General features: G+C 45.5%; 1 protein-coding gene across 1 annotated transcript in view; it reads right to left on the reverse strand.

Annotated features, from left to right (window-relative positions):
• Nucleotides 1-3,597: 3,597 nt before the first annotated feature.
• The window catches only part of CREB3L2 (cAMP responsive element binding protein 3 like 2), a 47,156-nt gene continuing 36,103 nt past the window's right edge, over nt 3,598-14,650 (reverse strand). Inside the window, exons 10-12 of the mRNA XM_069763216.1 lie at nt 7,571-7,700; nt 6,466-6,679; nt 3,598-5,018 (exon numbers count right to left, since the gene is read on the reverse strand). Of these exons, the coding sequence (XP_069619317.1) occupies nt 4,943-5,018; nt 6,466-6,679; nt 7,571-7,700 (420 nt within the window). The 3' untranslated portion in view covers nt 3,598-4,942. The remainder of the gene's footprint in view (nt 5,019-6,465; nt 6,680-7,570; nt 7,701-14,650) is intronic.

The raw sequence follows: 14,650 nt of genomic DNA on the forward strand, positions 1-14,650 counted from the left end.
TATATCCACCCTTTGTCCCCTTACTCACATTTGTGTCTTCACATTTCATAGGGTTGTGCCCCTACTGCTTGTTTGATAAAGCCTTTATTGATAGGGCCCTATGTATTTTACCTCAGAGTGTTGTGAATTACATTGTCTGTTTTATATGCTATTTTAAAATGTTTTATGCTATTTTGCACTTTTGTTTCCTCAAAAAAGCCTTTTTTCACTTATTTGTTGTGTGTGCACTTTCATTTGCGCTTTTTTTTCTTCCTTTGATACGACTTTGGAGGTCCCTTCCAAATCTAATTCTATTACATAGAATTTGGAGAAACATTTTTTTTTCTCTCATCAGTGGAAAAAAAATTAAACTTTGACCAAAGTCTAATGAAAATTTCATGAAGTTCTGATGAGAATGACTGATGAAAGTCGGTAATTTTTTCTCGTACATTAAAAAAAAAGAATGATGGCGGTTCTTCCATTCCCACTTTAACACACTGGAGAATGTGAAATGAGCAATATGAGGTGACACCACCTATTAAATATTTCAACCAGTGTATTAAACAAAGAACAATCCCAGTATTATCTCCAGGAGGCTTCAGTCGTGTTTCTGCCATATTCGGTATTGGAAGCCAACATGGGCATGACCTCACAACTTGTAATTAGAAGGTTAAATATGAAAGGCCCCCATACACGGTAGATAGCCTTCAGCATGATTACTGTCTCCCCCCAAACTCCATAATCCACGCTCCTGTGTCCTCTATGAGAAAGACTCTGGCAGTGGTTTATCTCAATAAATGGAGTGACTCTTGGAAATCGAACAACCCCGATCCTTCTCTCCGTGGAAGAGTCGGGTGACGTCCCCCCTATATACACTAGCCAGATATGGGACTAGGTAGTAGTTCTATTTTATTTTTTATGCGAGTTGGTAGTTGGGGAAACTTTGGGGACCATTACACTTGTGTGGAAGACTATGGGGCATTATACTTGTGAGGAGGATTTTGGGTTCCATCATACAGTGTTTGTGTGACTATGGTGTCAATCATACAGTGTGTAGGGACATCATACTGTGTGTTGGAGATGTAGGCTCCGTCATTTTGTGTATGGTGGGCTGTGGAGTTCCCCATGCTATCTGTGGAGTTCATCATACTGTGTGTGGGGCTGCAGGGTCTATCATACTGTGTTGGTGGGGGAGGGCTGTGGACTTCATCATACTATCTGTAAGGTCCATCATAGTGTGTGTGTGTGTGTGCATGCAGAGTCCAACATACTGTATGTGTGAAGGGATGTAGAATCTATCATACCGTGTGTAGGGTCCATCATACTGTTTGCGGGGGTGACTGGGGACATCATACTGTGCGTGAGGAGCTGTACATTCATCAGACACTGTGCGTGTCTACAGACATAATGTGCATGGGGAGATGTGGGTTCATCATACTGTGTGTGGGGGTGACTGGGGACATCATAATGTGCATGGGGAGCTGTGGGTTCATCATACTGTGTGCGGGGGGTGACTGGGGACATCATACTGTACATGGGGAGCTGTGGGTTCATCATACTGTGTGTGGGGGTGACTGGGGACATCATAATGTACGTGAGGAGCTGTGGGTTCATCATACTGTGTGTGGGGGTGACTGGGGACATCATAATGTACGTGAGGAGCTGTGGGTTCATCATACTGTGTGTGGGGGGTGACTGGGGACATCATAATGTACATGAGGAGCTGTGGGTTCATCATACTGTGTGTGGGGGTGACTGGGGACATCATAAGGTGCGTGGGGAGCTGTGGGTTCGTCATACTGTGTGTGGGGGTGACTGGGGACATCATAATGTGCATGGGGAGCTGTGGGTTCATCATACTGTGTGTGGGGGGTGACTGGGGACATCATAATGTACGTGAGGAGCTGTGCATTCATCAGTGTGTGTGTCTACAGACATAATGTGCATGGGGAGCTGTGGGTTCATCACACTGTATGGGGGGGGTGACTGAGGACATCATAATGTGCGTGGGGAGCTGTGGGTTCATCATACTGTGTGTTCATCAGACTGTGTGTGGGGGGTGACTGGGGACATCATAAGGTGCATGGGGAGCTGAGGGTTCATCATACTGTGTGTGGGGGGGTGACTGGGGACATCATACTGTGCGTGGAGGAAGATTTACTTCAAAGTATAAGTGCTGAATAACAGGAGCAGTATGATTTATAAACTATAAAAGGCAGTAAGTCATACAGATACTGATAATACAGGTTACAATAAGCCCTCATACTTAATTCTGCTCTTTCTTGAGTGATAAAAATTCATACAAAATAATAATGAGTAAGAATTAAAAGGTTTGGCCCTCCACAAAAATCAGAGTCCCTCATGTGGCTCCTTGGAAAAATGAATTGCCCAACCTTGCATTGGTCTGACCAGCTGAGACTGTCTCTTTGATGCAAGGCCAGACCTCATTATCTTGGAAGGGTATTTACATATTAAGTCAACCCTTTGTCTCCCGAGGAACAAAGCTGGTCCTCCTCTCAACTGATTGCAATTGCTGGACAATGGCAGGACCTTGGCTGTTTTAGGGTACCGTCACACAGTGCAATTTTCATCGCTACGACGGTACGATCCGTGACGCTCCAGCGTCGTAACAATATCGCTCCAGCGTCGTAGACTGCTGTCACACTTTGCAATCTACGACGCTGGAGCGATAATTTCATGACGTATGTGCGATGTAGAAGCCGTTGGTTACTATGCGCACATCGTATACGATATATGTTACACCATGCAATCATGCCGCCACAGCGGGACACTAGACGACGAAAGAAAGTTTCAAACGATCTGCTACGACGTACGATTCTCAGCGGGGTCCCTGATCGCAGGAGCGTGTCAGACATTGCGATATCGCTCGAACGTCACAGATATATCGCTCGAACGTCACGAATCGTGCCGTCGTAGCGATCAAAATTTCACTGTGTGACGGTACCCTTAGGTCTAGTCCAAGGAAGCTATGATATGACCTTCTAAATGACCCTTGAACCTTTAATTCATTGTGGACCTAAGAGCGCCATCTTCTGGAGAAGAGTCGTCATCGGCAGCAATATACATGTTCCTGGAGATCAAAAAAGACAGTATGTGGAGGTGTAGAGTGGAATCATAACCCTGTTCACCCCGCAGCACTAACCTTGAAAATCGCACGGTTTTTTGTTCCCAGCAGATGGGTGGGAATTTGACCTCATCAGAATTTTACCCCACGTGCGAACTGGTATTTAATAAAGTGCAATTTGGGGGTCCAGATTTTTTTGGTGAGCGGATCCAGATCACCACAAATAACCATAATGCCCATAAATGCAAAAGAGGCACTGGCAGATCGATGGTGAATTTACCGAAAAACGAGTTGTGACTTCCCCAAGAACCTTTTCGCGTGATGTGAGGTTATCACACTGCCCTCTTCTGGCAAGGATGAAATATATATATATTTTCTCATTGGTTGAGCCGATAATGACATCACCAAGAATTAATGACCTCATAGACACACGATCTCTTGGATTTTCACACCAGGCTCCGTTGCGTGTAGATGACAGTGGGACCCTGTAAGACTTGATGGGTCCATGCCCATTTACACAATATAATAACTCATCATTTTTTATGCTGCTACTTTTTTATTGAGGTTTTTCATTTTATAAAAAAAATTATTATACAAAAAAAGCATAAAACAAAACGAGGAACAGAAATTATACCCCCTGCCTCTTAGTGCCATGTCCTAGATGTCTGCGCCATCTTCTGTACCAAGACTGAATATTAAGAAGCCAAAATGGATCACGGCTGGCTGATGGAGAGGTTTTATCCACATTGGCCCCGCCAAAGGAAATCATTGCTCGTTCATTACATACTGTGGCTGCCGGGGGGGAATCCAGCAGCGAGGTAGAAGCACCCACCGGAAACATGATGGTTATAGGGGGCAGAGAAGACCCCAATATCAGATATTCCTATCAATGATATATCAGAGGCAGTGAGTAGAAACTTCATCAAACCCAAGATTTGGGAAGAATCATGGGATCTTTGAGGGGTCAGGATTAGTTTTAGCTTCCTGCGAAGTCCAGGTCGTACACCGATTGTACATGGGGGGCACTATTCACTCCAGTTGGGGTCCTACTGGTTCCCTGCACCAGCCGATCATTTTTTGGGGCCATCTAAGTCAAGGCCAGGGTCACAGCGGACACGCACCAGAACTTTCAAGTTCGGATTGCGCATGCGCCGGCACTGTACTGTATAAAGGGGAGTTATTAATCATCACAGGGCACAGAGGGGCAAATAAAACTAATAAATACTATTTACAACAGCAGGAGGGACAGATTTGTGGCAATAGGGTGAGTGCGGGAGACAGAGTCAGAAAGCAGCACAGTCCCTTGTGACGTTTTGGGGTACACACCGAGCTGCGGATTAGACAATGATGGGGGTTGTCAGGTATACAATCTCGGTATATAAGGCACTGACTGATACAGGGATACAGGGCATGGAATTAGGAGAACCTTAGGCAGTTCATAGCATGAGTGGAACTATAAAGCCCAGCCAGGCTCTTAATGGCAGTGCCCGATTCGAACAGTAATTTCTGGGGTGGAATGTAATCTTTTCCATCTTGGATTGTTAAGGGTTAACAATCTCATTAAATAAATATGAAGTCCAGTCGTGGCGATGGACTGCGGAGGAGGTTTTCCCATCACATCTCAGATCTATGATTCATCGTTCTCCCGCGGCCTCGCTGTCAGACGAGCAGGAAGTTGAGGGAGAAGGGGGGTGTCCCTTAGGGTCTCGCTTTGCTTTTTTATCATCCGCCAGTCTCAAGTCTTGAGTCCTGGCCCCTCCACCTCCTGACAGGAGAGGTGTAAAGTCCGAGGGGCCGGATCGGTGTGGACCGAACTTGAGGTGTGGCTGCGTCATTTAAGAGAAGCAGAAAAGGAGGAGGAGGAGAGGGGAGCGGATATTAGGACGTCGCGTTTACTCTTCTGTCCAGTTCTATGATTTTCGTCATTTCATGTTGGCCAAAATCCGAATGGAAACTGAAAAATTAGAAAAAAAAAATCATCAGCACCCAAAAGTTATATTACCTCCCAACCCCTATCCATACTGCACCCTACTATTCTGCTGAATATCGTGCCCCCTGAACCTTCATATATCCGGCTGCTCCAGTTCTGCCCCCCGATGTACCCCCATCCTCTGCTCCCCACTAAATTTCCATATATTCTGACCCTACCGATCTCCACTTTGTTGTACCGCCATCCTCCGCGCTCACCTGTGTTGCACTGCTCCCAACTATATTCTGACCCCCGCTCTCCCAGTCTCTGCTTTGTTGTACCGCCATCCTCTGCGATCACCTGCGTTGCACTGTTCCCCACTATATTCTGGCCCCGGCCTCTGCTCTGGTGTACCGCTATCCTCTGCGCTCACCTTGTGTTGCACTGCTCCCCACTATATTCTGACCCCCGCTCTCCCAGTCTCCGCTTTGTTGTACCGCCGTCCTCCACGCTCACCTGTGTTGCACTGTTCCCCACTATATTCTGGCCCCGGCCTCCGCTCTGGTGTACCGCTATCCTCTGCGATCACCTGTGTTGCACTGCTCCCCACTATATTCTCACTCCCGCTCCCCCAGTCTCCACTTTGTTGTACCGCCATCCTCTGCGCTCACCTGTGTTGCACTGCTCCCCGCTATATTCTGACTCCCGCTCCCCCAGTCTCCGCTTTGTTGTACCGCCATCCTCTGCGTTCACCTGTGTTGCACTGCTCCCCACTATATTCTCGCTCCCGCTCCCCCAGTCTACGCTTTGTTGTACCGCCATCCTCCGCGCTCACCTGTGTTGCACTGCTCCCCACTATATTCTGACTCCCGCTCCCCCAGTCTCCGCTTTGTTGTACCGCCATCCTCTGCGCTCACCTGTGTTGCACTGCTCCCCGCTATATTCTCGCTCCCGCTCCCCCAGTCTCCGCTTTGTTGTACCGCCATCCTCTGCGTTCACCTGTGTTGCACTGCTCCCCACTATATTCTCGCTCCCGCTCCCCCAGTCTACGCTTTGTTGTACCGCCATCCTCCGCGCTCACCTGTGTTGCACTGCTCCCCACTATATTCTGACCCCCGCTCCCCCAGTCTCCGCTTTGTTGTACCGCCATCCTCCGCGCTCACCTGTGTTGCACTGCTCCCCACTATATTCTGACCCCCGCTCCCCCAGTCTCCGCTTTGTTGTACCGCCATCCTCCGCGCTCACCTGTGTTGCACTGCTCCCCACTATATTCTGACCCCCGCTCCCCCAGTCTCCGCTTTGTTGTACCGCCATCCTCTGCGCTCACCTGTGTTGCACTGCTCCCACACTATATTCTGACTCCCGCTCCCCCAGTCTCCGCTTTGTTGTACCGCCATCCTCCGCGCTCACCTGTGTTGCACTGCTCCCCACTATATTCTGACCCCCGCTTCCCCAGTCTCCGCTCTGTTGTACCGCCATCCTCCGCGCTCACCTGTGATGCACTGCCGGCTCCCGGCTGCTGTGATTAGACAGCGTGTACTGCGTCTCCGGTGACAGGCGGAGCTCCTCCATGGCGGCTGTGTGCTGCTGAGAGAGAATTTCTTTGCTTCTCTCCAAGGAATTGGGAGAATCCACTGTGACTGCGGAGCTGTATAATTCTTCCCAGCTGTGATGCTCCTCGAAGGAGAGAATATTTCTAGACCTCACTAAGAGAGAATCATTCAAGGTCACCGACTCTGGCAGGAGTAAGGCTGGGTTCACATTGCGCTAGGTGTGTCCGTCTAACGGACTCGTTTTTAAGTAGTAAAAACGCAATGTAACGCACATACTAACGCGCCCATAGACTTGCATTGTCTGACGCATCGTGACGCATCCCTAAATTGGTATGCGTTTGTCACATAACGTTTTTTTTCTGACGGACCTTCAACGCGGCTTGCAGCGTTTTCGGGTCCGGCCAAGCTAACGCACTACTAACGGAAGCGTTCATTCTGCCATAGAAGGCTATGGCAAACGCAGTCAGACGCAAATCATGAAAAATTTCCAAATAGAACCACACGTTTTAATAGCTTTTGAAGGTGGTCACATGTGGTCATGTGACAGGAAATGTGACTTCGGCCATTAAAATATCCCACTCACACAAAGTCTCCTGCACGTGACAGAGTGTTTTGCCGTAGAATGAATGTTAACATTATTTAATGTTAAAATATTTTTTTTTACATTTTACATACACAATAGGTTGTGGCACAAGGAGGACAAAAAAAGAAAAAAGGTCCCTAGCCGTCTGTCGTCGCCACAACTGCCAGTGGTAAATATAAAATAGAAATATTCTATCCAATATTTACCAACAAAAAAAAAAGAACAACTTTATTGACAGTGACAAACGCAGACAAACGGATACTTCGTAAACGGACATCAAAATGAAAAAACGCGATCACATGCGTTAACGCTAGCGTTACCGTGACGACGAATTTCACATATTTTTGCTCCGTTTCTGTACATGCGTTTAACGCATCCGTTTGACGCCATGTACTTGACGCAATGTGAACCTAGCCTTACAGAGACGTCACAAGAGACCACACATGAAAAACGACACTCACCTATGGACGCTGCGTACGACTCCTGCGCTGAATGCACACTGGGTTCTGGTAATGTCTTGGTGGCTGATGGGTAACGGTCAAAGGTCTGTGCGAAACTGCCGAATATGACTGCGAAGCACAAGACGACCACCTGAGGAGGTACAAAGTGATACAAAGGCTCAGGAAAGGGAACTGAGTGCAGCTCTGGAGTATAACACAGGATGTAACTCAGCATCAGTAATGTAATGTATGTACACAGTGACTGCACCAGCAGAATAGTGAGTGCAGCTCTGGAGTATAATACAGGATGTAACTCAGGATCAGTAATGTAATGTATGTACACTGTGACTGCACCAGCAGAATAGTGAGCGCAGCTCTGGGGTATAATACAGGATGTAACTCAGGATCAGTAATGTAATGTATGTACACAGTGACTGCACCAGCAGAATAGTGAGCGCAGCTCTGGAGTATAATACAGGAGGTAACTCAGGATCAGTAATGTAATGTATGTACACAGTGACTGCACCAGCAGAATAGTGAGTGCAGCTCTGGAGTATAATACAGGATGTAACTCAGGATCAGTAATGTAATGTATGTACACAGTGACTGCACCAGCAGACTACTGAGTGCAGCTCTGGGGTATAATACAGGATGTAACTCAGGATCAGTAATGAAATGTATGTACACAGTGATTGCACCAGCAGAATAGTGAGTGCAGCTCTGGAGTATAATACAGGATGTAACTCAGGATCAGTAATGTAATGTATGTACACTGTGACTGCACCAGCAGAATAGTGAGCGCAGCTCTGGGGTATAATACAGGATGTAACTCAGGATCAGTAATGTAATGTATGTACACAGTGACTGCACCAGCAGAATAGTGAGCGCAGCTCTGGAGTATAATACAGGAGGTAACTCAGGATCAGTAATGTAATGTATGTACACAGTGACTGCACCAGCAGAATAGTGAGTGCAGCTCTGGAGTATAATACAGGATGTAACTCAGGATCAGTAATGTAATGTATGTACACAGTGACTGCACCAGCAGACTACTGAGTGCAGCTCTGGGGTATAATACAGGATGTAACTTCTGGGTGCCTTCTGGGAGAAGCGAAGTCTCCCTAAGCTAGAAGATCGTTGGGTACAGCCGGGACCAGCTGCTTCGAAAGCATCACCAAAGCAGGGATTCAAGCTTCAGGAGGCTAATTTGCATATTCCAGGTGCCTTCTGGGAGAAGCGAAGTCTCCCTAAGCTAGAAGATCGTTGGGTACAGCCGGGACCAGCTGCTTCGAAAGCATCACCAAAGCAGGGATTCAAGCTTCAGGAGGCTAATTTGCATATTCCAGGTGCCTTCTGGGAGAAGCGAAGTCTCCCTAAGCTAGAAGATCGTTGGGTACAGCCGGGACCAGCTGCTTCGAAAGCATCACCAAAGCAGGGATTCAAGCTTCAGGAGGCTAATTTGCATATTCCAGGTGCCTTCTGGGAGAAGCGAAGTCTCCCTAAGCTAGAAGATCGTTGGGTACAGCCGGGACCAGCTGCTTCGAAAGCATCACCAAAGCAGGGATTCAAGCTTCAGGAGGCTAATTTGCATATTCCAGGTGCCTTCTGGGAGAAGCGAAGTCTCCCTAAGCTAGAAGATCGTTGGGTACAGCCGGGACCAGCTGCTTCGAAAGCATCACCAAACCGCGCGCCTTACGGCGCGCGAATTTTTGCCTGTAGGACATTATTGCAAGAGAGCTTGGCTGAGTAGATTACACAAGAAGGAAAACACACAGCAAGTCAGCAGGATCTAGGAGCAACATGGCAGATGTGACAACCTACATGGTGAGCTGCAGCATGTGCTACATGTTCACAGATCGACCAGAAGAAGAATCCAATTTCACCTGTCAGAAGTGTAGACTAGTGGCCCTTTTAGAAGAAAAGGTGCGGGGTCTGGAAGAAAGAATAGCAACTTTGAAACTCATCAAAGAGAATGAAGACTTTCTAGACAGAACAGAAGCATCTCTACTGGTCACAGAAGGTGAAAAAAGTGTCAGAGAACCTCCAAAAGCAGATGAGTGGAAGCATGTGACCAAAAGAAGCAAGAAGACCATGGAGAAATCACCAACCACACAACTGAAGAACCGATATCAAATCTTTGTAGAGGATGAAGATGGCACACCTAAGAATGAAGCAATACCAGCAAGCAAAAAAGAAAAGGGCACACAGCAACAAGTGACAGCAAAAAGTACAGCCAAGAAGCAACGAAGAGTGGTGGTGGTGGGAGACTCACTACTGAGAGGCACAGAAGCAGCCATCTGCAGACCGGACATAACTGCAAGAGAAGTATGCTGCCTTCCAGGTGCGATGATCAAGGATGTGACCGATAGGATACCAAAGCTCTTCAGCTCCAAGGACGTCCACCCATTTCTTCTGATACATGTTGGCACCAATGACACGGCAAGGAAGGACCTACCGACAATCTGCAAGGACTTTGAAGAGTTGGGGAAGAAAGTAAAGGAACTGGATGCACAGGTAGTTTTTTCTTCTATCCTTCCAGTAGACGGGCATGGCACCAGGAGATGGAACAGGATCCTTGATGCAAACAACTGGCTAAGACGATGGTGCAGACAACAAGGATTTGGATTCCTGGACCACGGTGTGAATTACTGGTATGATGGACTCCTCGCCAGAGATGGACTACACCTCAACAAACCTGGGAAACACACATTCGCCAGAAGACTCGCTACACTCATCAGGAGGGCGTTAAACTAGAAGAAGAGGGGACGGGAAGAAAAACATTAGACTCGAACAAAGACGACCCAGGAAAACATACTCTGAAGGGAGGTAAGAACATTTCTAAAACAATCCACAGTGAGGAGATTGGAACAAAACAAAATCCTCTAAACTGCATGCTCGCAAACGCCAGAAGCCTGACAAACAAGATGGAAGAACTAGAAGCAGAAATATCTACAGGTAACTTTGACATAGTGGGAATAACCGAGACATGGTTAGATGAAAGCTATGACTGGGCAGTTAACTTACAGGGTTACAGTCTGTTTAGAAAGGATCGTAAAAATCGGAGAGGAGGAGGGGTTTGTCTCTATGTAAAGTCTTGTCTAAAGTCCACTTTAAGGGAGGATATTAGCGAAGGGAATGAGGATGTCGAGTCCATATGGGTTGAAATTCATGGAGGGAAAAATGGTAACAAAATTCTCATTGGGGTCTGTTACAAACCCCCAAATATAACAGAAAGCATGGAAAGTCTACTTCTAAAGCAGATAGATGAAGCTGCAACCCATAATGAGGTCCTGGTTATGGGGGACTTTAACTACCCGGATATTAACTGGGAAACAGAAACCTGTGAAACCCATAAAGGCAACAGGTTTCTGCTAATAACCAAGAAAAATTATCTTTCACAATTGGTGCAGAATCCAACCAGAGGAGCAGCACTTTTAGACCTAATACTATCTAATAGACCTGACAGAATAACAAATCTGCAGGTGGTCGGGCATTTAGGAAATAGCGACCACAATATTGTGCAGTTTCACCTGTCTTTCACTAGGGGGACTTGTCAGGGAGTCACAAAAACATTGAACTTTAGGAAGGCAAAGTTTGAACAGCTTAGAGATGCCCTTAATCTGGTAGACTGGGACAATATCCTCAGAAATAAGAATACAGATAATAAATGGGAAATGTTTAAGAACATCCTAAATAGGCAGTGTAAGCGGTTTATACCTTGTGGGAATAAAAGGACTAGAAATAGGAAAAACCCAATGTGGCTAAACAAAGAAGTAAGACAGGCAATTAACAGTAAAAAGAAAGCATTTGCACTACTAAAGCAGGATGGCACCATTGAAGCTCTAAAAAACTATAGGGAGAAAAATACTTTATCTAAAAAACTAATTAAAGCTGCCAAAAAGGAAACAGAGAAGCACATTGCTAAGGAGAGTAAAACTAATCCCAAACTGTTCTTCAACTATATCAATAGTAAAAGAATAAAAACTGAAAATGTAGGCCCCTTAAAAAATAGTGAGGAAAGAATGGTTGTAGATGACGAGGAAAAAGCTAACATATTAAACACCTTTTTCTTCACGGTATTCACGGTGGAAAATGAAATGCTAGGTGAAATCCCAAGAAACAATGAAAACCCTATATTAAGGGTCACCAATCTAACCCAAGAAGAGGTGCGAAACCGGCTAAATAAGATTAAAATAGATAAATCTCCGGGTCCGGATGGCATACACCCACGAGTACTAAGAGAACTAAGTAATGTAATAGATAAACCATTATTTCTTATTTTTAGTGACTCTATAGCGACAGGGTCTGTTCCGCAGGACTGGCGCATAGCAAATGTGGTGCCAATATTCAAAAAGGGCTCTAAAAGTGAACCTGGAAATTATAGGCCAGTAAGTCTAACCTCTATTGTTGGTAAAATATTTGAAGGGTTTCTGAGGGATGTTATTCTGGATTATCTCAATGAGAATAACTGTTTAACTCCATATCAGCATGGGTTTATGAGAAATCGCTCCTGTCAAACCAATCTAATCAGTTTTTATGAAGAGGTAAGCTATAGGCTGGACCACGGTGAGTCATTGGACGTGGTATATCTCGATTTTTCCAAAGCGTTTGATACCGTGCCGCACAAGAGGTTGGTACACAAAATGAGAATGCTTGGTCTGGGGGAAAATGTGTGTAAATGGGTTAGTAACTGGCTTAGAGATAGAAAGCAGAGGGTGGTTATAAATGGTATAGTCTCTAACTGGGTCGCTGTGACCAGTGGGGTACCGCAGGGGTCAGTATTGGGACCTGTTCTCTTCAACATATTCATTAATGATCTGGTAGAAGGTTTACACAGTAAAATATCGATATTTGCAGATGATACAAAACTATGTAAAGCAGTTAATACAAGAGAAGATAGTATTCTGCTACAGATGGATCTGGATAAGTTGGAAACTTGGGCTCAAAGGTGGCAGATGAGGTTTAACAATGATAAATGTAAGGTTATACACATGGGAAGAGGGAATCAATATCACCATTACACACTGAACGGGAAACCACTGGGTAAATCTGACAGGGAGAAGGACTTGGGGATCCTAGTTAATGATAAACTTACCTGGAGCAGCCAGTGCCAGGCAGCAGCTGCCAAGGCAAACAGGATCATGGGGTGCATTAAAAGAGGTCTGGATACACATGATGAGAGCATTATACTGCCTCTGTACAAATCCCTAGTTAGACCGCACATGGAGTACTGTGTCCAGTTTTGGGCACCGGTGCTCAGGAAGGATATAATGGAACTAGAGAGAGTACAAAGGAGGGCAACAAAATTAATAAAGGGGATGGGAGAACTACAATACCCAGATAGATTAGCGAAATTAGGATTATTTAGTCTAGAAAAAAGACGACTGAGGGGCGATCTAATAACCATGTATAAGTATATAAGGGGACAATACAAATATCTCGCTGAGGATCTGTTTATACCAAGGAAGGTGACGGGCACAAGGGGGCATTCTTTGCGTCTGGAGGAGAGAAGGTTTTTCCACCAACATAGAAGAGGATTCTTTACTGTTAGGGCAGTGAGAATCTGGAATTGCTTGCCTGAGGAGGTGGTGATGGCGAACTCAGTCGAGGGGTTCAAGAGAGGCCTGGATGTCTTCCTGGAGCAGAACAATATTGTATCATACAATTATTAGGTTCTGTAGAAGGACGTAGATCTGGGTATTTATTATGATGGAATATAGGCTGAACTGGATGGACAAATGTCTTTTTTCGGCCTTACTAACTATGTTACTATGTTACTATGTAACTCAGGATCAGTAATGTAATGTATGTACACAGTGACTGCACCAGCAGAATAGTGAGTGCGGCTCTGGGGTATAATACAGGATGTAACTCAGGATCAGTAATGAAATGTATGTACACAGTGATTGCACCAGCAGAATAGTGAGTGCAGCTCTGGGGTATAATACAGGAGGTAACTCAGGATCAGTAATGTAATGTATGTACACAGTGACTGCACCAGCAGAATAGTGAGTGCAGCTCTGGAGTATAATACAGGATGTAACTCAGGATCAGTAATGTAATGTGTGTACACAGTGACTGCACCAGCAGAATAGTGAGTGCAGCTCTGGAGTATAATACAGGATGTAGCTCAGGATCAGTAATGTAATGTATGTACACAGTGACTGTGCTAGCAGAATAGTGAGTGTTGCTCTGGAGTATAATACAGGATGTAACTCAGGATCAGTAATGTAATGTATGTACACAGTGACTGCACCAGCAGAATAGTGAGTGCAGCTCTGGAGTATAATACATGATGTAACTCAGGATCAGTAATGTAATGTATGTACACAGTGACTGCACCAGCAGACTAGTGAGTGCAGCTCTGGGGTATAATACAGGATGTAACTCAGGATCAGTAATGTAATGTATGTACACAGTGACTGCACCAGCAGAATAGTGAGTGCGGCTCTGGGGTATAATACAGGATGTAACTCAGGATCAGTAATGAAATGTATGTACACAGTGATTGCACCAGCAGAATAGTGAGTGCAGCTCTGGGGTATAATACAGGAGGTAACTCAGGATCAGTAATGTAATGTATGTACACAGTGACTGCACCAGCAGAATAGTGAGTGCAGCTCTGGAGTATAATACAGGATGTAACTCAGGATCAGTAATGTAATGTATGTACACAGTGACTGCACCAGCAGAATAGTGAGTGCAGCTCTGGAGTATAATACAGGAGGTAACTCAGGATCAGTAATGTAATGTATGTACACAGTGACTGCACCAGCAGAATAGTGAGTGCAGCTCTGGGGTATAATACAGGATGTAACTCAGGATCAGTAATGTAATGTATGTACACAGTGACTGCACCAGCAGAATAGTGAGTGTTGCTCTGGAGTATAATACAGGATGTAACTCAGGATCAGTAATGTAATGTATGTACACAGTGACTGCACCAGCAGAATAGTGAGTGCAGCTCTGGCGTATAATACATGATGTAACTCAGGATCAGTAATGTAATGTATGTACACAGTGACTGCACCAGCAGAATAGTGAGTGCTTATCTGGAGTATAATACAGGATGTAACTCAGGATCAGTAATGTAATGTATGT

Source organism: Ranitomeya imitator, chromosome 4, assembly GCF_032444005.1.
Source record: "Ranitomeya imitator isolate aRanImi1 chromosome 4, aRanImi1.pri, whole genome shotgun sequence".
In the NCBI taxonomy this organism is placed as follows: domain Eukaryota; kingdom Metazoa; phylum Chordata; class Amphibia; order Anura; family Dendrobatidae; genus Ranitomeya; species Ranitomeya imitator.